The 27,427-nt window shown below is 41.4% G+C and overlaps 1 protein-coding gene across 4 annotated transcripts in view; it reads right to left on the reverse strand.

Moving 5' to 3' along the window:
• Nucleotides 1–27,427, reverse strand: part of ehbp1 (EH domain binding protein 1) — a 162,457-nt gene that overhangs the window by 86,021 nt on the left and 49,009 nt on the right. For 3 of the 4 annotated variants that reach the window (XM_082557092.1, XM_082557094.1, XM_082557095.1), the window contains 6 exons: nucleotides 18,795–18,976; nucleotides 17,216–17,355; nucleotides 15,037–15,150; nucleotides 13,308–13,445; nucleotides 12,036–12,297; nucleotides 7,054–7,300 (listed from right to left, as the gene is read on the reverse strand). In XM_082557092.1, coding sequence (XP_082413218.1) covers nucleotides 7,054–7,300; nucleotides 12,036–12,297; nucleotides 13,308–13,445; nucleotides 15,037–15,150; nucleotides 17,216–17,355; nucleotides 18,795–18,976 — 1,083 coding nt within the window. The remainder of the gene's footprint in view (nucleotides 1–7,053; nucleotides 7,301–12,035; nucleotides 12,298–13,307; nucleotides 13,446–15,036; nucleotides 15,151–17,215; nucleotides 17,356–18,794; nucleotides 18,977–27,427) is intronic. The other variant, XM_082557093.1, reaches the window with a different exon arrangement.

The raw sequence follows: 27,427 nt of genomic DNA on the forward strand, positions 1-27,427 counted from the left end.
CAATTTCTCATTTTTAGCATTTAATAGTTTATATGTTGAAATGCTAATTATTAGATCGCAGCTTAACATGACACTGTTCAGTAGACATGGAGATTCTGAGCAGCTTTATTCTTCTGAATGTCAGTAATCAATCCCACAATCGACCAATTAATGGACAGACATTTATGCAGCAACTAATTTGAAGAGTAAGCAGTCATTCCTTTTGGCCTCTCTGACTTTGTTTTTTTAAACATGAAATACGGACTATAACTGTTACAGTCATAATTTATAGTGTCAAGTAAATAGTTTATCAAGAATTGGGAAAACCATTAAATAAACAAACAAACCCTATTTTGCTAGGATAGGGTTAGAGTGAGGTTCATGGCTGGGCTGATCACAGATGATGATTGAGACCATAAAGGAGTTCAAATCTCTGTATATGAGGAACATTTCAGCCATAACTAACTGCAACTTTCTACTAACTCTCATAACATGGGGGGTCTTTACACAAAAAGACCGAATGAACATTTCAAAGGGTCCAAACTGTACCTGCAGGACTGGATTTATGCATCAACTCCTGCTTAGGTCAAAGGAGGTCTGTGAAAGCTCAAATACAAACTGAGAAGGATGCCACCAGGTGATGTGAGAGTTGAGCACTGGAAATGCCACTTAGTATTTCCTATAGCACATAAAAGCACACACCTGCATACTATAATAGGCCGAAAGAGGGGGGCTGGAGGGCTTTAGGAAGAGGCAATTAAAGCCTTATCATTTCTACACTCACTCTCTTTTCCTCAAACACAGACACAAGAGTGCACGTGTGTGCATGTACACACACTTGAACACACCCGCACAATTTGAAAGAGAAATCACTGACTAATTCATAAGATACTTCCAAGGTCTTTTTTAAATTAAGGAGAACGGTTGGTTTAATTCAATTAAAATGTAGGAAGGGCCACTTAAAGATGACGGGAAGAAGGTTCAGCTTCACTAAGTGAGTGCGGTTTTCAGGAATGTGCGGGGGGTCTCAGACCCTCTGGAGGTCCAAGGAGTTTTCAAGTGCATGGACTTCTATCTCCTCAGATGAAGTCCCCTTAAACCTCACCCCAAAACCCAGGATCCTTCAAGGTTTAGGCCCACACACACCTGGAGCACCAGGGCAGATTAAGACCAGATTAAGATAAAGTTACCCCTTCTTCGGCTGCTATGTCATTCAAACCCCTGGCCTCTACGGCCACTGGATAGAAGGACACACAAGACAAAAAGGTTTGGTTCCTACACGTGCACACATACGCACACACATACACACACACACGCACACACAAAGGACTTTCTGGTCATCCTCATAAGCCCTATTAGTCTGCCATAGAGCCTCTCATAGCAGACATCAATCATGGAGGGATTAGTCAATTCCTTCTCTAAATGAGTGGCGAGGGAAACTTCCCTTCAACTCAAAAGCAGGTCTCCTTCTTTCAGAGATTACACAGCGATTTGTTTTCATTTTGTTCCATCTTCATCGTTTTCTGTTTGACTTGCTTTTCATTTCTCTCTCTCTTGCTCTGCGTCTCCCTCGTTCTCTCCTGCTTGCAGCTTGTGAGGTAATCCTTGGCAGATAAAACTAAGGAGGACTTACCAAAGGCAGATTACAAGCGGCGCTTTGCGGAAGGCCCTTTTACACCAGTCGGCGCGGGTATTGAAGAGAGTGAGCTCTTCGCAGTGCTTAACTTGTGAACTCGACATGCACCCAACAGAGGAAGAGGTGGAAAAATGATAGCCGCATTACAGTAACTGGATCAAAATATATCCCTCACAACACACACAAGACAGCACGTTAATACACACAACAAACACACACACTTGTCACTTCATGGCTACCAGTGAGTAAAACTGAAATGGGAAGGGTGTGTAATATTAATATTTTTGTTTGTCTACTTGAAATGATTAAACGTGTAAATGCCTGGTGCCCTGTGAGACTTCAGGATTAAAACTGTGCCTCAAACATGGCTCGAACTGTTCACCACCACTGGATCTCATTTAATTGATGCAAACATATTTAGTGATGATTTAAACAAACAGCCAAAAGTATACGTATTAAATATTTCCTTAAACTTCTGAGACTGCAGACCGTACAGAGGTTGGTATCGTCTTCTACCTTTCCACTAACTTGATGACAGCGATGCCCTGCATCTTGAAGCAACAACAGGAAGCCCGATGATTGGACCTACACCGACTGAGAGAAGAAACTGGGTCTCCTTTCTCCCACAAGATCCAATGACAGACCACTCAGAGACGGCAAAAAAAAGTTTGGGGAGGGGTCCACGCTGAGAAAAGGTAGACACTGAAAGGTAATTATTTAGCCTTACTCCTCTCGAGGATTATTCTCCTAATATTACACAGCTTATGGAAAGGCCAGCGTGGCCAAAGGGAGCCACTGAGGCTTCAATGCTTTGGTCTCAGAGACGGACCGCAATGCCCATTTCCTTGCTCATAGCGATGCCAAGTTCTGAAATTTAAGAAACACAAAACACTCTCCTGATCTTTTACTTTTAACCCAGTGGTTCTCAAACTGTGGGGCATAGAGCCACTTCAGGTGGAGTGTGGACAACTCTTACCACAAGAGTTTACTGACACCATCTTGCAGAGCTTTACATGTCAGAAAAATGAACCTAGATGGAAGTGTGCTTTAAATGAACAACAGTCAACAAGGCATTTAGTTTAGCATTTAAGCTCCAACTATAACGAAGGAGGCTTTTAAATCTACAGTAGCTGCTTAAAATCATCGTACCCAGTCCACTTTCTTTATGTCCTCCATCTGAGTTTCTTTGTGTAAAGGTCTGCAAAACTTATCAGAGAAGATGAATTAACTTTGGACTGGATGTAATGATAACAAGACGAGAGACCTTGCAACGGGCAAAGATCAGAAGACAAGAGATGACTGTCCTTGTCTCTTGGGCTCCCCTCTGTCCTCCAAAAACATCCCTCAGTCGTCACAGTAACCTCAGAAACACTCCACAGCACGGATGTGGTCCTCTCCTGCCGCGAACCTCGGTGAAAGCTAATTAAGAAATATCGCAGCCTTCTGCGAACTCAATTAAATAATGTTAATTTATTCTAATTTCAATTTGGAGGTAGTCTGAACAGGAGGAGGGGCTGTGAAAACATGTGGGAGAGGAAGGAGAGCTCTGGCCTCTTCCTTCCCCCCAGCACAGGAGCTCTCACAACCTGCAAAACTCTATTTAATTTGATCCCTTCGACTAACGTGGGTAATCACTGAAGCCCTTCAAATGAAGGGGAGAAAGAAAACATTCCTCTAGTGTCTAATGTGAGTGTGCTTGTAACAAAAATTAATAAAGGGAAAAGTGGTAAAGATTTCATGTAAGATTATGCTTGAAATATTACTCGACATACAAAGAAATAGGTGATATTCACACAGTATACAGTTAAGGAACAGCCTAAAAAAAGCTTTTGAAAAGCAAACGCACACCAGTCCCAGGATGTAATGTATTGACAGATAAACCACAAAGTTGAAAATTCCTTACTGTTTCCAAGATTCTTTGGCAAATATTAAGATAACACAGAACTTTTTCTTTCAAACTTCTGCCTACGCGCATAATCCAACCTCCAACTTTTCTTTATATGAAAATAAGGCAAATAAGTCACGAAGCGGAAACTTGATGAAAATCCAAAGATCAGAGCATCTAAGTGTAGAGCGCTCTGACTACAGAATAGAGATGGAGATGAAACAAAAGGAGGAGCAGAGGATCACTGAGTTACAGCGAGGGAAAAGAGATGGACTGAATCAGACCAGACAGAGCTCACAGCCCGCCCAACAGGAACTCCCTCTGTTCATTTAAATTAATCCCACAGATGTTTTCATCCTTCCAGCTCCTTCACAGATGCTACACTTTAAACTTGACGCACTTCAGGATCTCTAGACGGGACAATGGAATCACATATTGGTATGGGAGCTGTGAAGCATCTAAAGCCCCTTTCAGACATGCTCTCCTTTCCATTATTTTCACGATATCTTAATGCGTCGGCTTCATGTGTCAAAGAACAAGCCCGGTCACTTCTCTGTCAAACTCGCAACAGCCATCTAAGCATTCGGACCTAATGACAAGTGCATATAAACTTTCAACATGGTAAAAACCGGACTCATGTGCAGTCATATGTACAACTTTACAACTGTGTATACATGACATGTTGGTCTTTCTGTCTGGACATCATAAGACATTCTGGATGAAGTTTCAGTAGTAGTCTGAATCTGGCATCAATAACAACGGTGCAGAGACAAACACTGAGAAGTGTAGCTACATTTCAAGTACTTTCTTTCTACAAGCCTTATTCACCGATTCCTAGAAGCACCTTTTAAGCTAAAATTCACACATTAACACTTTGATAGGAGCATTAAGGTTTCAGTATCTTGCCCAGCAATACTTCAGCATGCAGACTAGAGGAGCCTGGCGTCAAACCATTGACCTTCTCATTGACAGATGTCCCACTGTATCTCCTGAGCCACCGCTGCCAAGGTATGACCTACCTTCACATTTCCTCAAACACAAACATCACCCGAAGTAAGGCACCTTTAATTGATCATTGAGGCAAAGGCCTCCTTTTTCAATTATGTTTAAAAATACATACTCAAAGTCCTAATATATTGTTCAGAAAGGTGCTATCTGCATATCCTCTTCAGTATATAGCAGGGTTTTGTTGGGACCTACTGTCCACCAGTCATCATGAGCAACAAAACAAAAGCTTCTGAAACCTCTGTAGATGCTGCATTTACATCTGAATCTACATAAGAACTTGAGTTAGTGCCAGCCCATGTGTTTCACTGGCAAAAATCCAGAGCACCGAGCTCATATTATTCTTAACGTAAATCCAATCAATATGTGTAATACCTGTGTATAGAATAAGTGGGCGCACACCATATGTCATGTAGATGTCCTGATTTTCCACAGGCTGGCACTGAAGTGGCTGGTTTTAATGCAATGACAAGGAGGATGAGATTGCATCCAAGAAAACATTTAATCCTAAATCTGTTGGAGTGAATGCAAACATCTTTCTCCATGACTGTAGTTGCCTTGTATTTTCTTGTTAGAACTCTTGCTTGGTTTTTACAGGTTTATGAAATATCTTCACCGAAGCATTGCTCGAGGCGCTGACCCTTAAACTCGTTTTCTATTTGTTGAGTGACCAGCCATTTAAAGCTTGTTCCTCTGCTGCAGTGAATAAATGTGTTAAATGTAATGGTGAAACGAGACAAGCTAATCTCTTTCGGTTACCAAAGACAAGATTTCATTTAAAAAGAAGAAAAAAGAAAAACTCATACTAACCCTTCAGGGCAGGTTTGTAAATGTAGAACTGAATATGGTGGCTTTCTGGATATCAATTTCTATTCACATTGTGAGATTAAACTGAATTCTGTGTGTGTGTTTATCTCAGCCCTACATACAATTTGCCCACATTGGTAAAATAAATATGAATGAAGAGTAGACGCCTTATATGGGAGAGGCGGAGGTTAGCTGTGTTTTGAGGGAAGGTTATAACTGCCCGAGTACATATTCACAGAACTGAGCCTTGGGCACACTGGAAACTATAAGAACAGATACATGCATACATTTACACTCTGTGCACGTTCCTAGCGTTATGATGTGTTGGTTTTGTCGTGGCCTCTCATAGTGAGGATGTCTCCTCTTAATCCTCCCTGACTTCATACATTCAAAGGTCATCTCACAGCCCATGTGTAGGCTGTGGTGTGTACCATGGTGCTGGGTGTGAATAAGAGGGAAAAAAAACCCTATTCACACTAGCTGTATATGCCAACAAACCCTGTAGGCCTATCCTTGTTTACTGTGAACATCCCATCTCTCTCGCGCTCTCTCTCCACAATTCCCTGGAAATGTTCCCTCTCTTTTCTGCCGTCTTATAACCCTTCACTATCCTCAGCATATTCTTCATTTCACCCCTCCTCTTCAGTCACAATTCATTCTCTAAACCCCACCTTGCCCCCTCCACACCAAGCTCCAGAGGCAGGGGCATCTCTTGGCGAAGTGTGGCCCACCACAGGCCACTGGCTTTGGGTAATTAAAGTGGTTTAGGCCCCCTCACCCATGGTCACAGGCAACTGCAGCTGGGTGATAAAGGCACTGTGCCATAATTACATGGACGGCCAGCATCACCGCCCAGCTACACTAAAACAGTCAGCTAGCCAGCTGCATGGGGAGGAGGGACCTGTGTGTGTCTATGTGTGTGTATGACTAACTGTACTGTGTTTGCGTGTATGTGTGTGCATGGGCACAGGGGGTCAACACCCCCTTGTGATCGCTCTGCTGTAGTTAAGCCCCCTGTGTTTAAGCCCTACACAGGCTCATTGAGCCCCTACACACACACACACACACACACACTCACAATTTTAACCCCCACTCATCCCCACACCCCCAGCCAATCATTCCCCACCAGTGGTCTGACTCCTGCCGTGAGTGTGTGTGACCATCAGCCATTTAATTAGACCCAGCCATGATTTACCTAATTTAAATAAATAAATAAACATATGAAAACACCCCAATAAACAAATACCTATATTCAAATGAGGAGCTGGGGAGTTTCATGAGCATAAAGAATGGTGCAGGAGATGAGACTGTGCAGGCGGAAAAAAAGCTAATGTAAGGACCACTGGATGTGGACACACTACTGCGAACACACACATACACACACAACACACTCAAAATGCTTCAACTCACTCACTTATAATAAAACATACTGCACGGACGAGCTAGAGTGAATGACAGGAAGTAGACATGAGCTGAGATCTGTTGAATTTTGGGGTTCAAGCTCAGAGATTTGAATTAAATGTAATTAAATGAACTTAAGAGTCTGCGAGGCCGACAAGTAGTTGATGAGATCAAAGTTAAAATCAAAATCTTAAATTGCTTTATTCTAAAAGGTATATTTCTCACAATAGAAAGTAATGATACGCTGCAGACACAGCCACAGTGCATTTCTTTCTGTATTTTTCACATGCATCACATGGGGATAAATCAAGTTTTTTACATTCCAGCAAGGACTGCGTACCTTGGGGGAAGAGGAGGCCAGCTCTCTCCCTATCATTGCTGCCACTGGGCTGGGCCCGACGGGCTGGGCTCTCTCCCCATCAGGGCCAGATGTGGGTTTGTGGGGTGGTAAACTGGGGCCGAGCCCAGGGCTAGTGCCCGGGGGTGGGGGAGCTCTCCTCTTCTGGCTGCTGGCCACATCAGGTGAGGGGCCACCAGCATCCTGCTGCACAGGGCTCGATGTCCTTGGCTCGTAGAATGGGTTGGATCTGGGAAAAAAAGGGAAAAGAGAGATTGGTGTAATTTATCCATCGAATTTGTAAAAAGAATGAGCTGTAAAACAGTATTTCACTAGGCTGGAGCTTATTCAGAACAGCAGAGCTACACTGTTTTTGATGATCCTACAGAAATGATTTAAAATATTCATACTTATATATATAAAGTCTTAAATATTACAGTTATATCCCGACTCGCACTTTAAGATCCTCCTGATCTTAAAAATGCATTTAAAAAGCTAAACCAACAGACACAATATTCTTCAACGAGCAGAACTGGGGATACTGGAGGGTGGAGGATAGCGCTGCTGGAGATTTTTTCCTGTTAAAAGGGGATTTCTTCCTCCCCACTGTTGCTTACATGGCATACTGTGATCTTGGGATTTTTTTCTCTATTATTGCAAGATCTTTACCTTGCAAAATAAAGTGCCTTGGGGTCGTTGTTGTGTTGTTGTGAATTGGCACTATATAAATAAATCTGAATTGAATTGGAAAAAAAGCACTGATAATGGCCACACTAACTGTTCAGCCACATTTAGAGCAGCTATAAAATCTTCCTATTCTCATTTTTAAATACAAGTTTATAATATTTTCTTTTTTGTTTTCTTGTCCATTTTTGAATTTTAATGTGTTAGTGACTTTATTGTTTTTTCTCGTGTTTTCTCGTGTTTTTAATGTGCTCTTCTCCCTATGAAGTCCTTTAAACCTTTACATGTGATTCAGGGCTATACAATAAAACTAAATTTCCTGACTTACAGCAGCAACACAAGCATAAAAGGCTCCAAAATGCCAATAAAGTTAACATAAACCATCTCAAAGACAGACATATAAGCCAGAGGTGGGACCAAGTCATTGTTTTGCAAGTCTCAAGTAAGTCTCAAGTCTTTATCCTCAAGTCTCAAGTCAAGTCTCAAGTAATGTCAGGCAAGTCAGAGTCGAGTCTCAAGTCACTGGTGTAAAAGTCCGAGTCAAGTCACAAGTCTGAAACTTTGAATTTCAAGTCCTTTCGAGTCTTTAAAAAAAAAAAAAAGAAAAAATAATGTTGCAGTTATGCTAAATGTAAATATTAGACCATGTAATTTTAAAATCTGTGTTTTTCTCAACACATGACAAAATAGTGAACTTAGAAAATATACACAAATTGTGAAATTGCACCTCTTTAAAATGCAGCTCAATTAAACCTAGCTCCAAGAATAATTTTCACCAACAGTTCTGAGATAAGCTGCATGTTATTCTTGGATGCGGTTGTAGGACCGGCTTTAAAATCGCATGACAAAAATATCATACACATTAAAAAAAACTGTATCACCAACGTAGCCTGGACAACATTTGCTAGTTAGATGAAGTCAGCTATCTCATCCTAGCATATTTATATGCATATTTATAATCATACGGTTTTTGGAGTGAGTGCACACACTCATGAAGTTTAGTAACTTCAGGTCACTGCAACAAGCCCAGGTACAGTTTACCGCCGGATGGGTGCAGGACCTTGAAATGCACCGTGTAGAAAGTAAAGACCATCGTACGTATCATAAGTTTACCAGTCTCACAAATCGTCGTCATAAATATACATTCCTTAACCGTTTATTAATAGGACCTTTGAGCTCAAGGGTAATTAATTAGTAGTGGAAATAATTTCTGGTAGCATCACAGAAATGTAGCAGTGACAATAATATTGTATGCTGTAATCGTACTGGGCAATTAGTGATACAAAACAACTGTTTTATCCTGTGAATAAAAGTATATGTTTTTGTCAATGTACCATAATAACAGAAGCGAAACGCAATATTGTGTCAGGACAATTCACTATTTATGCACAATAAATAAAGGAGCATAGCGCGACAATTTCTGTTCAGCGCCAGACTTGCTTGTAACCTATATCACCAATTATGTTATGAAAATGACGTATTAACTACTAAAAAACACTGACCTTCGTGTAAATGCTTGGAGCAGACTAACCTGTGAGCTGGAGGGTTCTGGGACGTTATATTTGATCTTTGAATGGCTGCGATCCAGGCCATCCGTCGCGTCTTTGTTACTTCGGAAACATGGCTTGAACAATTTCTCTTCAACGACGTAATCCGATAACAACCGATCTCTTTACCCGTCGGCTTCCCGTGGCTGTCATGCGACCGGCTATTGCAGTTAATAATACAATGGCTTCTTGACATTTTTGTGTTTCTTTTTATCGCTGTATAACTGATTTTAATTGAAAGCCTGCGTGCGCTACTACCGCTTGCCACGAGTTCCCAGAATCCTTTGCGGTTCTACCCGTGAATGACGTCACATTTTCAATCTCTATATAATATGCATGTTAAATTTTATATTTGGGGTAAAATATCAAGTCTTTTCAAGTAAACCGGTTCAAGTCCAATTCAAGTCCCAAGTCATTGGTGTAAAAGTCCAAGTCAAGTCACAAGTCTTAGAACATTTTTTCAAGTCAAGTCTAAAGTCATAAAATTAATGACTCGAGTCTGACTCGAGTCCAAGTCATGTGACTCGAGTCCACACCTCTGATATAAGCTATATAAGATATAAAACCAAATTTTTTATCTTGTAAAATTAGGTTGTCGAATACAAGAAAACATTAGAAAATATGTATATATTTTGCCTAATCATTAAACATTTTGTTTATAATGACCTATAATAACCATTAGGACCTTTTAAAGACATCCTAGGATCTAACTATAAATTCATTAATAGGGAAACAAAGGTATGGTGCAGCACAATGAACAGCACACAGAAAGTGGTAAGTTAATAGAAGATGCAGGTGCACTGAGGTCAGGACTGTGTGACCTCATATCCTCACTACCCAAGGTGGACTACTGACAGACAGGCCAGAGCACGACTGACTACATTACACACACGCACAAGCACTCACCAAAACACACACGCATACACATACCACAGTGTTATCAATACACAGGCATGCTGGTGGCAATGAAAGCAGAGGCACGGCCTTAAGACATTCACTCAACATGCAACAAGCAGTCCTAAACAAACAAGAGAATTGGATGGAGGAGGAGGAGGGGGTGAGAGGAAAAACTGATTGACTGGGTATCTGTGAAAGAGAAGGTTGGAGGTACTCAGTGTCCTACTGCAAAGTGATAGAAGGGGGGGAAAAGGAGGGAAGTGAAGAAAAGAAAAGGAGGCAGGTCTATAGAAAAGCTCTAACAGACCATCGCTGGCTAAAAGACATGTGAAAGGGCTGCAGTCAAAACACTGCGCTGCCCTCTTGAACTTTCTATTCTGCAGTGAGCTGCTCCTGATGTAAGAGACAGAGAAAAAGAAACACACCAGTCAATTCCTGTCTGTCTTTGGACAGCTGAGAGGAGTGAAACCTACGCCTGTCTGTGTGACGGCTTCGCTCAGTGGCAAAAAGGGGTTTACATTGACAATTTGGGCACGGCTGCTCTTGTGGAGATGGTCACACACTATTGGTGAAACGGTTCACTGATGGGAACACTTCAGAAGGATCCCCACATCAGTGTGAAGCTAAGATTCAACCCCTAAAGGTTGGCAACCTTTACTATCACAAGATAAAGTCTATATTGAGCTTTTAGAGAAGGTGACACAGCCTATTAAGTATAAAATAGCCTAACATTTCAGTAAAAACTGAGATTCACACATACACAACAAGCTACCTTTTTATGCTGCGTTCAATGACTAAATTTTTTCTTGTTCATTTATTTAATTTCAGGAAGTTCCACTGAGATTAAATATTTATAAGTAAGGGTTGCACAACACAGCCACCAAACTTAACTAAAATGAAAAATTTTAAAAATGCAGCATATACCAAAAAAAGTAAATAACCAAAAAAACGCCTCCGTTGCCACATTCATCATATCTTTAAATTCAACAACAGATAGAAGCATCTTTATATTTTCTTCTTTACAAAGTAGCTGACAGCACTGATGAACCGAAATGATGCGGAACAGGAACAAGGAAGAGGGAATGGGAGGGTGGGGAGCAAGCGTAAAGGAGCTCCAAGGTGAAATAAAAATGAGCAGAGTCTACGAGGAAGTGAAGGAGAAAGAGGGAAAGTATGGGGCAACAAGTTGATGGGAGGGAGAGGATAGGGAGGACGGGTGGAAGACTGAAGAGGGAGACAAGGTTAAAGAATGCAGTGAAACAACAGGGCCCTTGTTCCTGTTGAAAGAGCTGCCTCGTCACTTTGCCCTGTTTGGAAGGGGGGAGCTGTGCCTACAAGTGCTCCTCTAGAAGGAGGGGGAGCTGCAGGACTCGGGCTGCCAGCAGTAATCGAGAACGTAACAGAGCGCTTTAAGTATCGCTACTTATGAAGAAAAGTGCAATTCCTCCAATGGCCACTTGAGGCTAGTGATCTGAAACCCTTAAATCTACATGCTTTCTATTTGCCACCAGGGGGCGACTCTTCTGACTGCACAACGATTTTCTGCGGTGTAAAAGTCTATGGGAAAATGGCCCTATAGTCACTTTTTCAGCACAGTAGACACTTTCCCAGTCAGTTTATAAGCTCAATCACTGGTCTCGGGTCAATAAAACAATAAAACATGACACTTTAAAAAAAGAAAAATAGCACAGGATAAGGTGCATGCTCTTTACTTAACAGCATGTTCACGCCTCATAATTCAAAGTTACTGTGTCATCAAATGCAAAAAAACCCCCAAAAAAACAAAAAACAAACACCATTGTTTGAAACAATTCATTGGACATTGAAACAATTGTCCAATGAATAACAAAATCTTACTTGTCGAGCTCCTCCTCGTTGTGAGAAGTGTCCGCATACAGGTACTTGCTCATGTCAACGGGCCGGACACCTTTCCTCTGCCTGGGTTTGGGAGGTTCTGGATCTGGCTGAGGGTCTGTGTCCTGGTCAGGCTCATCAAAGGGGTTCCCCGGACATGCTTGTGTCTCTGGCTCATCTGGCTCGTTGAACGGATTTGAGTCGTCGTGGTCATAAAAGGAACTGTCGTCAGCCCGCGGTCGTAGGACCGGCTGGGCAGGGGGCTCTGACAGAGGACAGAAAGCATTGACAGCATGTATAAATCATGTTACTCCTAGACTTGACATGAGCTTTGGTAGCTTGTGATCTCAGTATGTTGAAGAGATAGACAGCAGAGAGAAACAAAATAAATGTGCCTTAACCTCCTAAGACTGGAACTTTTTCATGGCATACATTTTTATTTCTCTTTGCTATTTGGGCTGATTGGGACCTGATGAATGTAAAAACAAAGAATTATCTTTTTACCTGATGTAGTTTCTGAGAAGAGGATATCAGGCCCTTGTACAGTAAAATTTAGTATTGTGGTCTAGACAACCCAAAATGTGATGTCCACATATGTGGGATGCCAGCTCCTAGAAGGTTAACTGCCTATTTGACTTTTCATAAATTGTGTGGATAATATTTAGTTTATTTCAACATTTTAAGGATCCAGGTTCCCTGTGTGGGCTCCTGGGTGGTGCCTGCACATATGCTTCATGCTGCCTTCACTGCCAACATAAGACAACCAAATCCTACACACAGCCACTATTGAATTAAAACAGCAACTGCATCGTCCCCAAAATAAGTAAACCTTTGTTGAAGATGATAAGGACATTAAAGGACACATGTACATACGTAAAAATATGCACTTGAGAAAGTAAAATCCAGGATTTAAGGCTGAAGATCAAAGACATCTTAAGTAAGCAAATAGGCAGCAAAGGTGTGCTTTTATGTATGTGAGAGCGTGACACTCAAAAACAAATACCTGTCCACTCAGGTGGTCAGACAAAAATATTGGTTTAGGTGTCTGACTGAAAGCATTGAAGCCTGATACAGTTGCAGAGGATTATACACATTCATGGTATCTGCACATCAGAACCTTAAAGCCACACTGCTCATCATCCCAAAGACTTTTCCCAAAGCAACACCAAGAAGATCGCAACCAAAGCCAGGCACGTTTTACAAGTTTTTACAATTATTATATATTAAAATGAAGTTGAGTGCATTTTCTTCAGAAGCTGGCAGAGCTGCACATACCTTCCTCATCAGGATCATCAAATGGGTTGAGATGGTTGGGATGAAGGTCGACATCGGGCTCATCAAAAGGATTGTTGTTCATGGCGGGAGCCATATCCTGATCCTCGTCTTCCAGGAAGTTCAGCTTATTAATCAGCTCTGTTGCCAAAGAGTTCAATAAAAAGTTATTTTAAATTAAACTACAGAGTCAAAACAGCTACACAACAAAATGCAATGAACAAACAGCCACAAAGCCAAATGCACCAAAATCTGCACTTCGGAGTGAACCATTCAGTCTTGGATAAGAAATCCCACTTGCTGGGGAGCACTGCCTAAACTCCTTTGTTCCTCAACCATTTCATCCTTCTTCAGAGCATATACAACAGTGGCATTCTGGGAAATTTTGTGTGGTATGGAGGGTTACTGTGGGAGACTGTGGCGAAAGCATGGTGTTGCTATGGAGTTCCCAGCTGGAGGGGGTACTTGTGTACTTTATCTTCACTATACTCACTGTAGTTCAATCGCATGCTGCCAGGGTGTGGGTCAGTTTGAAAAGAGTGTAAATGTGCCTGAGGTAGATGCCAAGAAATGTTGCTGAGAAACATGAAAATCTGAACTAGTATAAAGAAAAACTGTGCTGTGAGCTACGTGTCCTGGGTCTATATGTAGTGTGGCTATGTGAAGTGGTGATGGCTGATAAGAGGAACAGCACTTAACTCACAACATTCATGGCCAATTTTAGGCCATGACAAGTGCACATGTCCAAGAGTGTGTTTAAATCTGTGAGAGGGTTTGTGACTACTCCTATCCAAAGAGAAGAATGTTGGAAGACCCCAAATAAACTCAGAAAACCTTGAGAGTACAAAGCTATGTTTGTTGTATATTACTGTTAGCCAACAGGATGTAATTTCCAGTTGAACCAGTGACTGGAGTTATTTGCCCAGAGGAGAAAGGGAAAGCTTTCGCATAAAGCCCTTATTTATGCGATTTTTAATAAGATGAAAAAGTTTTACAACTGTGCCCTTGCAAAAAAGAAAAACAAAACACTTTATTTAAATTTAGCCAAGGTGTGAAACATCACTGGTGGTATGACCCAGGGGCCACTGAACCTGACTTAGAAGTGCAAAAGGAGACGAGCATGTAGGGGAAAGCGGCCAAATTTAAATTAACTATTCTACTTTTATAGACAGATTGGTCGGACTTTTAAAAAAACATTTTTTTTATCTAGCTTAAGATCACGTGAGAATATCATAGGCTAAATATTCTCAATTTAAAATAAATATACTTAATTCTATTTTGAAAACACAAATATTGCTTTGACCTGAAAGAGGAAAAAGGGTCCCTTTCTTTTCTTTTCTTTTTACCTGGTTTGGTTCACTACCAATTGCAGTAAAAGAGTGGGAAAGGTCACATTGTCAAATAAGAGAAACAATAGGAACCAAAAGGATGAACACCAACTGATGTGTTCACAACACCACGTACTGCACGTCACCACATGATTGAAGATAAATCGTACCACACAACACGACTACAATACCAATGTCACGAAGGATCAAGGGATAAGGGAGGGTAGAGCCAAAGAGAGAGGAAGAGGGGGAGACAGAACATTATGGGAGGAAAAATAAAAAATAAATAAATATGTAGATATAAACCGTGACACTGAGGGGTAGGAAGAGGCAACACAATGCTCACAAGACAATAAAAGAAGAATCGTGGGATGAAAAGGGGTGAAAGAAAGGTGAAAAAAGACCTTGGGAGGAAGCAGCAGGCTTAGCTGTTGCTTTGCGTGCTCGCTTGGGAACACCACCATCATCATCATCATCCCCATGTAAGCAGCTGAGGGCATTCAACTGGTTTACTATCTCTGCAAACGACAGGTCCATACAGGAAGGGAGGGAGGAAGAAAAGCAGTGAACAAGGCAAAAATAACACACACCATCCAGAATGTCCACACACATCCACACCGCACATTACACTGCACAATAACTGAGTGCAGACTGTTGGTTTGGTTTATATTATCATCAGTTCTATCACTAACAAGTCTGCAAGTACAAACAGATTAGTAAAGAGGAACACTAGTGTGAATGTGCATGCTTTAGTTAGTAATAGCGCTGCGATCAACCATTTAGCTGGTAAGGTCTACACTATAAAGTTCACAACTTTATAGTATTAACAGCCAAATGCAGTGTTTCCCACACCAACTTTACCTGGGCAGGTCACCTCAATCAAGTATATTTATGACTGCCTGTTAATGATAAATAGCTAGCTCGTCCTGTCTTGTGCTGCTCAATTTTTGCTGGGCAACTAGTTGTTTGCTACGTTTCATATCAGTAGCAATATCCAGGTCCAAACACTCCTTCAGTTCCCAAAAACAAACAAAGCTCTGGGACATTACTGAAAGTTTAAAACAGTCCAGATTTGTCCTGATACTAAGCTTAATCTCAACGCCAGAATATGTTCTGAAGGGTTAAAAGTTTTTTAGGGGGTCGGATCCAAAAACAAGAATTGAAGCACTGCAGCACATTAAAAAGGACAGAGCCTCGTTCAACGCTGGACCGGGAAAGAGCATCATTATATCATCACCGAACAAGCAGACTGTGGTGTTCCCATAGACTCTCTGTAAAGTGTACACTTGAAGGTGGATATCATTCAGCCATTTCTACAGTCTCTTCTCCTGGGGTTGAACATGCTCTACCCTGTGTCTTAGACTCCAGCAGGTCTAAGTAAGAAAGTCTTTCTTTCTCACTGTAACCAGAGCTGGCAGCATATGGAGAACTGGTTCATGTACCAACATGTCAAACTCCTGAAGGCTCCAGAGCAGAACAACAACTGTCATCACTCACTGCCATCCAAGATGTGGAAGACGTTTATCCCCAGGAGTAGAGACTCACTATTGCTCAGTTATAAAATATTTGCAGAGGAAACCGTGTTCTGTGGGAAACACTGCATCAGCACTGCAGTGCTAAATGCATGCACAGAGCCAAAAGCTAAAAAGAAAAAAACTTTATCTACTTTAAAATAACATTTCTGACATGCCTCCAGAGCTTCAGGTTCCAGACTGATAAATAAAGAGGTAATACTGAACAATGACTAACAACCCTATATAAACACAGAGTTTTATTGAGGTTTCATAATTTACATACAGCATATAAAAAGACAAAAGAGAACATGTGTTTTACAGCGTATGCATTGGTTAGCCTAGTGTTAGTATTGCTGGGGCTGCTTGCTGGCTTGCTCTGGAGGTACCATTCAGGCAAGAATATGACAGCAGCGAGTTTTGGCAGCCCGGCCCATCCTTTGATTCAGAGATGTGTGCTAGTGAAGCGTAGCTGTAGGCGCTCAATGCATATACATATAAATGAGATGAAGAGCATGAAACAGAAAGGAGAGAAAAAATGAAGCTTAACATGAAGAGGTGGCGCTTTGAAAAGTTGGATTAAGCAAAGCAGGAAGCAGCGCGGCCCATACATGCGACCGTAGAATGAATCATGGATGTAAGGAAGGAGCCAAGCCACCGTCAGTCTGCCAGTGCAACCAATACAAGACGAGGGGAACGAGGGGTAACAAGGATGTGGGAAAGTCAAAGCAACAGAAAACGCCCTGAAGCAGACAATACACGGCAAATAAAGCTCATGAATTTACAAACTCTCACTTTTTTATTTGTGGAAAAACACACACACACACACACACACACACACACACACACACACACACACACAAGCATAAATTGGGGAAAACAAAGAAACCAAGAAGCAAAGTAAATGCCCCAAATGAAGCCTGGGTCCCGCGCTTATTCTTCAGGAAGTCTGGGAAATTTCGGGCGTTTTGGGGATTTTGATCAAATGACCAAAAGCAACTTCAATGACTTTCAGCAGATAAATCTTTGATCTTACAAAGCAAAATAAAAAAGTGCTCCTCCAGTGTTTTACCTGTGATCTTAGCAGCTTTCTCCTCCTGGTTGACCCTGTTCTCCTCATCCTCCTCATTCTCCTCCTCAAAGTCATCCAGGTTGCCAATGTCCGCCTGTTTCATGCTCATCAGGCTGGCCAGGCTCTGCATGTCCTCATCACTGGACCCCACCAGCCCCAAAAAAAACCAAGAACCAAAACAATGTATACACATAGATAGAGAAATACATGCAGCTGAAAAACATCAAGACAGATAGGACAATTTAACCTACACACCCCACATACATTTAAAATCCATCTCTTTCAATCATTTCTTCACTCCAGACGACCATTTTTACACCTAAAACTTTAACACCCCTCCCTCACATTTTAAAGCTTCTTTAAAGCTTGGTTTTGACTCCAGCCTCTGCCCCACTGATGCATTTCTACATCATTTCTTGTATTTTATGTAGTCCTCTGTGCGCCCCCCTCCCCACAGTCCCTCGATACCACCGCTCCATCATAATCGCTGTATTCTCCTCTCTGTTCTTTGTGTTTGGTGTTTCCCAGGCCCATGGGCTCATTTGAACTGCTGTGATGGAGTTTGTTTGTGTGTGGTCGACATCATTCCCCGAAGGGTTAACAAGGGTTACGCGCCATCGACCCGCCATCCGCGACACAACAAAGGCCTCGCCGCTTTGCTCATGCTCAGTGTATATGTGTTTGTGTGTGTGGGGAGGGGTATCTTTAAATGAAAGTTGCTGCCATCAAATTAAAATGAATAACAAACAGAAAACACTGACTGAAAGCATGTCTTCAAATGAAAGATGGTTCAATATCTTAAAATGATTGACAAGTGTGTGTGTGTGTGTGTGTGTGTCTGTATGTACCTATAATTTAAACTGATAAATGGAACAAAAAGCAAAATTTCACCCTCTAACAGATTAACAAAGAAAATTTAGATTTTCAGTCACCTCTGGTTAGAAGTGACATAAAAAGGGTATTAGCTAGACTTTTATACCAAGCATGTGTTACTGGTCTGCAAAGGGTAACACAAATTACTCTCTTACTCACAGCAGGGATTATCAACAGCTTTACTTGTCCTCTTTGCTGCAAACTTGGCAACTTTATTACTTTTTAAAAGAATATCCTTTCATACCCTTCAGTGGATAAAAGTCTCTTCATTACTAGACTCTAAATTAGAGCCTAATGAAGCCAGACTGTCCAAAATTAATTGTGACCAATGTGAAAGAGTCATGTGGATATCTGTGGCTCCAATCAGTCACTAGTGTGAGACATTCAAAGTTGACTGCTGTAACGGTCTTGTGATTAAAGACAGCAAAATTGAACATGACGATCTCACTATGTGCTTGCTTAAATTACTTTTGAAACATGAAACATGAAACGACACACTGATTAACTCAACACAAGCAAAGGCAACAGAACAAGGAAGAAGTGAACATGGGTGTTGGGCCCAATTTGATAGGTATTATTCCTACATGCATCAGACTTAATGTTATAACTAGTGAGGGTTACAAACAACTTAGAACACTGCTGAATATCGCAACGTGTAACCACTTCCGAAGGATGTGGGTCATAATATAAGAAAACAAAAACTTACGTGGCCTTCCCCTCGCGGAGGAAAATGCAGGAGAGGGAGAACTGCAGCGTGGCTGACACCACCTTCTTGGACAGCGGCTTAAACTTCAGCTTGACATCTGTCTGTGTGGGCATCGGACTGGCGTATTGTTTCATGTTTATACTGCTAGTGGCCAAGGCCTTCCTCCGCCCTGATGGAGACTCCTGTGGACAGACAGAATTTAAGAAAGAAAGAAAAAAGAGGTTGAGTTTAATTGTTTTTTTTATTGTTTTGAAACTTTCATAAAGTGCTGGGAGAGGGTTAAACTGATGGCCCATCACAGTGTCAGGTTTATATAAATCCAGAAGAAGCTAGAAGTGGGTCCCTCCTGAATTCCTCATTGTGAATTCTGCTGTAAAATCCCTCCTGATATTTCCTATCAAAGGTCCGCGCTGAAGCCATTTTTGCTGTACTTCTTTTCAGAGATGGGCTCTGGGCCAGGGGCTAGCAGTCAAATTAGAATTTGGGAATATGCCACAGACCAGGTGATAAGAGTTATACAATCAGTGACATGGCCCTGTGTGTGTGTGTGTGTGTGTGTGTGTGTGTGTGTGTGTGTGTGTGTGTGTGTGTGTGTGTGTGTGTGTGTGTGTGTGTGTGTGTGTGGATGCAAGCTGCTCACCAGAGGACCATGTGTTAAAAATAAGAACTGCCGGAAAGCCTTGTCACTGACTGCTAGATATGGAAACTAAACAGTTGGGGATGCTCCAGCCTTTTGTCTGCCCTCCCTCCAACAAAAACTGATGGGTTTTGCCTGCTATGGAAGCACCATGCTGTCAGTGAATATCAGGCTGGTTCACCTCCTTGCTGTGTTGATACCACTGACATACCATGCCCCTCTCGGTTCTCTTGTGCCTCCTCTCTTTTAACTGATTCTGTTTTTGTAATGTGTTTCCTGGTTAAATGTTCTTTTTCCCTATTTGCATGGGAGAAGGCACTGATCTTAGCACCAAAACCAACCTGTCTCACACGTCCCTTCACAGGCCAGCCAGAATGAAAGCAGCAGGCAGCGGTACGGCACATGTTCTCTTTTCTTTTTAAAATGCCTGGTTTCGCCTGCTCTCACTTTTTGTCTCCATTTCACTGCACGGAGACTCCAAACTGCATCCAGCTATACCACAGAAAAATACCTACTTTTCTCAGCTGTGAATCGAGCCCTGAGGATTCATCCTCTCGTGCGCACAATACCGAATAAAGCAAACCAGCAAGCTCCCTTTCACACTACACCAGTCTGAGAGCACATATACATATACACATACACTCTGGCGGATAGGCTAGATAAAGCGATACAAGCTCTTTACATTGCCTGTTTCCTGATGTCTTCACACACAAACACATACACACACACTCCTTGGACGCTATGGCTCTGTGGGGGAAAACTCAATCTCAGCCTTATCGCTGAGGACTGCAGGGTATTCACACACACTCTCACACTCACACACACAGAATTTGTATCAGTACAGAGTGGTAAAGCTTTTGGTAATATAGAGAGAAAATATGTAAGCTCCAAATAGAGATTAAAAGTGTTACAGGCCAACCATACGAGACCCAACATGTGATACTCAAACTGCAAATAACTGTGGCCGGAAATACTGAAGAAGTGGACACAATAAACACTGAAGTAAACAATCCAAGCCTTCACGACCTTATATGAACTTTGCACATGTCAAATTATATTTTACCTATAAGCTAACAAATTTGATAACACATAATAAAACAAATAAGTTGATGCTTGAGACAGACTACTCTGAGGTGAGAGAGCCTTTGTTTTCAGATGACGGTTCTTTTTCAGACAGTTTTGCTGACTCCATCAAAGGGAAACCTCCACTGCAGTGGTCTGGGATGAGAATTGGGATCTCAGCTGGGAAAGAGTGAAGTACTCATTCTGGGTTGGAAATGTGTTTTTAGAGTAGAGGATGAATAAAGAATTGCAGCAGCAGACTGGCAGATGGGTTGGCCTGTACTGGTCTGCTGTGTGAAGAGAAAGCTAAACATATAGTTTAGTCGTTGGTCTTATTTCTGTCCTCAGCTATGGCCAAATAAGCTCTGGTGGTCTCCCAAAAAACAAGGTAATGGATACAAGTGGTATAAATGAGTGTCTGGGCTCAACCTTACACAGATGGTGAAGAGCTGAGTTATTCAGAGCTGCTACTCTTCCAAGTCAAGAGGAGTCAGTTGAGGTGGTTCAGGCGTTTGACTAAGATGCCACCTGGATGCTTCTTAGATGAGGTGTTTTGGGCATATCCAAAAGAAGGAGACCCTGGGGGCAGAACCAGGACAGGCTGGAGGAGAGGGAGGTCTGCAGATTGCTGCTTAGACTACTGCCTCCGTGACTCTCACCTGGATGGATGATGGGTGGATGCTTGGCCCAATTAAACACAATAACACTTGTAGAAATGTGCAAGAACCAGTGAAAAAAAAAACTGTTGCGAGTTGGCAGTCGTTTTCTGTAATCAGAATACATTAATAAGGGTATAAGTGGGCAAAACGGTCTATAAAAAGGCTATATGAGCGTGGCATTTTCAATGAAACTCAAGATTATCAGTACATTTTAAATGTCTGGCCCTTAATGCCATTGTCATTTCTTGGTGTGGCCTTAAACAGTGTGAAACTAAGTTTGACACTGCTGAGGCTAAAGCAGCTGGCATGTGGTAGCAGTACAGTAGAGCACAGCCAAAGACTGTGTGAACCCAGTTAGTATACATCCTTGCTCAGGAGTGAAAACAGCTGATCTGAATCTGTATCTCTAGCCTCTACTCCACCTTTCCATTTCTCCATCTCCTGTCGATATCCAACACTACATCACTACGAACCCTCCTATCCTTCCATCTCTCTCCCTCTTTGCCTCCTCCTTAGTACCTCACGCCTCTCTCAGACCAATAAATAAATAAAAACTACAGAAGCAAGGCCTCTTGACATTTCCTCTTGACATTTGAGCCTTGTCGCATTGGCTGGGGAACATAATGACATATCATCGGCACAGTGATTGTCCACAGAGCAGCCCCATCAGGACAGGAAGAAGATGAGGAAATAAAAAATAAAAAAGCACTCTCTTCCCACCTCTTATCTCTCTGCAGATTACACCCTGGCTATTATACTAAGCTAATAGCGCATGCAGATACTTTATGAATGAATTTTCCAAATGCACTAAACACTTAAGAAGAGGGGATTTAGCAAAAAGGAGGATGGGGAGAAAGGGGAGGTGGGGAAAATAGGAAATACTTAAGGATATGCAAATACTCTGACGGAAGAATGGAATAACCATTTCAACAGATTTGAGTAGTGGCAGCAAACAATGGGAATGTGCTCCATTTCCCCAGATGCTACTTGTCAATCAATGTGTGTGTGAGAGAAGGTGATGGTGAGCGGGGAAGTGGAGGGGGTAACTGGGATTAGAGGGACTAGGAGGTTGTGACAATGTGTAAAATGAAAAGGGAGGACAATGTAGAAGTTGAATTTATTACAGAGAGGATAGAACTATCAATATGCTCTTTTCCTGAGCCAGGAGGAGGACTAAATGTGTGTGCAGAGGAAGCACAACAGGAGTAGGAGAAGAAGACGGGCACAGGCAGAGGATGTAGGATGTAAAGGAGGGAGGGGTGATGGCTGCATGCTGCCCCCTAGTTGCATCTTTTTACAACTACAGTGCATCAACAGAAATCAAGGTTAAGCTTCTACTTGGAATCTATTTAACTCAAAAATTCAGGCTCTTCTTAAAATAAATAAATAAATAAATAAATAAGAGCATGCAAACCTGAAACTACCCACAGTGCCTCATCTTTTTTTATAAATTCCAGTCAAGAAGAGTGTATCTGTGTTGGAGCAGACCTCGTCTTAGACTACCAGTCCTGCCTCTCTCCCCCTGGTGCCAGCTGGCCCTGGATCGATCCACAGATGCTCCCCTGGTGGGGGGGCAGGGGTCAGGGCAGGAGGGTGCCCGGGGGTCCTGCTGAATCTCTCTGCCCTAAAATGCCAATGGGACGGGCCGGAGAAAAGCAGGGGTAGGGACCCTTTTGTAAGGGAGGGATGGATTAATTATACTGAGTGCTAAAAAGAAACCTGCCTTCTTTGTTCAGACCTGGTTTGAAACAGACAGTTGGGTAGCGTTAAACCACGTCAAAAAGGCGACGTTCACACTGCAGGTCTTAACGCTCAATTCCGATTTTTTGATCAAATCCAATTTATTTTGTCTGCTTGTTCACACTACAAATAAAATGTGACAGCAAACGCGCTCTAGTGTGAACGCTCAAAGTGGCCCGCATGCGCAAAAGAAGACATCACACACAACGCGCTCTGTTTAGACTCAGAGAAAACAATTTTGTTTGACTGATGGCCCTTAATATAAAGACTTCGGACTTTACGTTTTCCAATTTTTGCTTTAAGTTATTTTATTATTTACATAATGGTAAATGGCCTGTATTTATATAGCGCTTTACTAGTCCCTAAGGACCCCAAAGCGCTTTACATATCCAGTCATCCACCCATTCACGCACACATTCACACACTGGTGATGGCAAGCTACGTTGTAGCCACAGCCACCCTGGGGCGCACTGACAGATAATAATGTAAATAACCTAATAATTATCCTTACTGCTGTTTTAGAGGAGCGGTGCTTCAAAGGATAGTTGCAGATTTCTGTCAGAATCTGCAGATTATACAGTACAAATAAAACATTCACGTTGTCTTCCCAATAGTTTCACTAACATCTACACTGGATGGCCAGGAAGTGTTCACAATGTCTTCTCGGGCGCTTCTCCGGCGCTGATAATTGGCGTCTGTCTTGTGTCAGTGACGTAAAAGATGGATTTAATGCGACATGACCGTTCAAACAGCAGTCGCTTTCTAAAACATCGGATGTGTATCGGATTCAGTACCACATACGAAAGTGACCCAGATCGGATTTGAAAAAATCGGATTTGTGCCGTTCACACTGTCATACCATGATCGGATATGGGTCGCATAGGCTCAAAAAAAATCGGATTTGATGAGCTTTCGCGTGCAGTGTGAACGTGGCCAAAAAGATGTCCAACACACACACTTTCAGCTAATGGCTTTTTAACACAGGTCAACTGACTTTGATTTAAACGTTACATTGAGCCATACATTCACCATCAATTTAAATCTTATTTATTCTTAAAATACACTAATACAATAAAGTATACATTGTATTATTTGTACTCCACTGGTGGCTGATATTGCAGCTTTGATTTAAAAAAAAAAAAAAGTTTTACATTTTTCATCTGAATTCAATTTAGTTTCAGTTTAGTTTCGAGAGTCTTTACCTGTTTACACTTCATTTTGATGGTTTAACAAGTTCATTTTGATTACATTTAGTGTTGGTTACATTTTCCTTTATTGCTGGCATTTGTCAGGGACAAATTTAAGAGTTGTGAAACTCAAAGCTTCCTCAGGTTGGTTACTCGGTCAAACTCACAGAGATTATAATTAAGGACATTTACTGTATATTCACATATTATTTTCATTAGTTTCATGAATGCAAACATGTTTTTTTTCCTGGATATTTAAACTTTGTTATTTTCAAAGTACTGAAGCTTAAAATAAATATAGTTTTGTTCATGAAATGGCCAAAAACAACAGAGACATGTACAGACAGGTAAAACACACACTTATATATGTATATGACAATCGTCTTTACTCTATGTATACACAGTTCTGGAGTATGCCCTTTTCAACCAATCTGCCTATAACTGAAGAGTTTGTGGTGATGTTTAGTATGCTGTTGAGATAGACTGAAGATAAAAACATGGCTTTAGTATTATAACAATAATGAGACGTGATGAATCGCCGGTTTCACATCAAGCAGATGATTATCTGACTTAAGCCTGCTACCACATAAACAAAACAATCCTGACTGAGGTAAAATGGGCAACCTGAGGTCAGCTGAAGTCAGACTTCATGAAGGCAGCACATGATAAAATTCACACGTGTTACATTTTGAAAAGAACTTTTTTCTTTCTCTGTTATTAAATGCAACACTATTGAACCTAAAACTTTAAAAAAGACAGACTATAAATATTCAACTCCACACAAAACTGTACACTGGCCTTTGCGATTTGCATTCACACGGTTCAGAAACAATAAAAGCCAAACTCAATTTACCCTTTAGAATAACCCTGAGGTATCCCCGATTAGCACCCAAAATCAACTGGCTCTGTCTGAATCGAGCAGTCAGCAGATTGGACGCGGGGGTACAGTGCTATTCCTCTTGCCTCAAGGTCACAGTTATTGGAAATGGAGACATCCAATGTGCTCACATCTCTCTTTGAATCCGCACACAATGGAGTGATTCCTCTGTGTCAATTTGGCCTCCCCTGATAACTGATAAGGCTGCCAGTTTTACATACCACCTATGAATGCTGCACTATAGGCGTTATAGACACACACATCCACACACAGATTAAGACCAATTTATTCATCTGCTACTATTATATGAGAGGATTTATTTTTTTCCCCCCAAGCAGTGTGTATGTGTGTGTATTTTAAAGGCAACAATAGCCATAAAAGGAATGCAATACTATCACTTTGGTTACGTTGAATTACAATAACAATGGTCCTAATAATGGAATGAACTGTGAAAATGGCTTTCATGTGTATTGTCATATGTATATACACTTTGGAAACAGGACCAGAGGAATTTCCCACTGTGGCCCCAAAATTAGATGATCTTTCACTAACCACCACCCCGTCTCGGGTGGCATGAACTACAAAAAACCACCCCAAAATCAAAACTGCAAACAATTGAGTAAAAGTATGGGAAGAAAGTGAGTAAAGAGGGCGATTAGTTACAACAAGAGAGGGATTAAGGTTGTTTTAAACGATTGTAGATTACACCGCAGTTTGTGCTCTAGTGCTGGAAGAATATGGTGTTGAATGTCAGTGAGCGCCAGTCACACTGTCCCTTTACTGTATACGACAAAGAAATTGAATATAGTGCAGAAACAATCACTCATGAAACGAGAACCACGCTCGATGCTGACGGTGGGATAAAAACACCAACCACTACACTACACTCAGTTTAAAGCTTGATGAAGAAATATCTAAATTTGTCACCTCTTCATTTGTCATTTTTGTATTTGGTATTACAAGGGGTTTGGGGTGTAGTAGCTGTCACTTGTTTCAAATGATCTCATTGGATTCCACAGCTGCTACGATGAACCTGTATTTTCATTATTTCATCAGAAAACATGAAGGACAGCAATATAAACTAAGGAGCAAAATCACTCTGATTAAAAGTAGTCTTTCTTTAAAGTAGACTGGCTATGCTCATTTCAAGGTCCATATGAACTCTTGAGTACCTCTGTCTGTCTTCATTTAAGGTCATCCTCATTAGGACAACGTTCTTCTGATTTGCTGCCCCTCATAAACAAAAATTGAACAGCAGATCACATCATACAGAGCGAAGAATAGAAAAATATTTACAGTAGAGTTTTTGCAGCAATCACCTGTAAATACACTGACCTTGTGCTGTGAAACTTTACTGTCTCTATAAAAAAATGTATATGACATCAGGAAAAACAAAGGGTCTAACTGAATGTTAAGAGGCTGGAAATCAGGACCAAAGAGCGCAAGTTATCCCAGATGAAACTGTTGTATAAATAACTCTTTTACTGTTGCCACCTAACAACAGAGAGGCCAGTTACTTGATAAAAAACACTTTACTTCCAGCTGACACCCCCCACCCCCAAAGCAAACCTTCACACAAATAGTTGCTATTGAGTTTAATGACACCACATTCTAAAACTTTATCATTTAATTTATTTCATGAGATTTAAAAAAATATCTCTTTATTCAGCAAGTGTGCACCCAGTAATCTATATTAAATTGTGAAGAGACTCCAGTTATCACAAATATTGATAATCAGTCAGAAAGAAACATAACAGTGTGTTTAAATGAGAGAGGAAACACCGATGGGTGTAGAGTGAGAGAGAGAGGAATCCCTTTAATGTAGGGGTGCCTCTGATGGCAGCAGATGAAAGGGGGAGCGCCACACACAAACCAGTCCTTAAAAGGCCTAATCCCAACTGGGAGAGTGGAGCGTTTTACTGGGGAGTAACCTCTGGCTAGCTTGTAACACAGAGCCAAACAGAGAGACACATTAAATGGAAAACTGGTGTATTCTAGAGGCCAAATGGAGTTAATGAAATCTCCAGATATAATGGCTTTCATCTCTACCCCACACAGCCAGAACCCAAGTCAGCAGGTTTAGGGAACTCAAAAAGAAGGAGGAAAAAAATATCATCAGGCGTCTATGGCATGCATACTCCCATGACCTTCCCACCAAGGTCAGACTTGATTTGAGTGTGAGTGCATTTTGAGCTCTGATTGCAGAGAAAAAAAAAGTGTATTGAGCAATGTAGTGTAGCAAGTACGGCAAATTTCTGTAGGTCAACCCAAAATTGTCCTTGAAAGAAAAAGCAGTCATGTTTCCATCAGCTTTGAGGTTATTGCAGAAATGAAGCTATGTGGAAAATTATAGCTTATGATGCTGACTCGTTTTGCTTAATCTTCAAATTAACAGTCACAAAAAGTAAAATGCTAACATTTGTCTATAAACAAGCTACATGTGGCTTTAGCATCACAGCTGAACCTAAAGT

Source organism: Aulonocara stuartgranti (genome assembly GCF_965226115.1).
Source record: "Aulonocara stuartgranti genome assembly, chromosome: 13".
NCBI lineage: Eukaryota > Metazoa > Chordata > Actinopteri > Cichliformes > Cichlidae > Aulonocara > Aulonocara stuartgranti.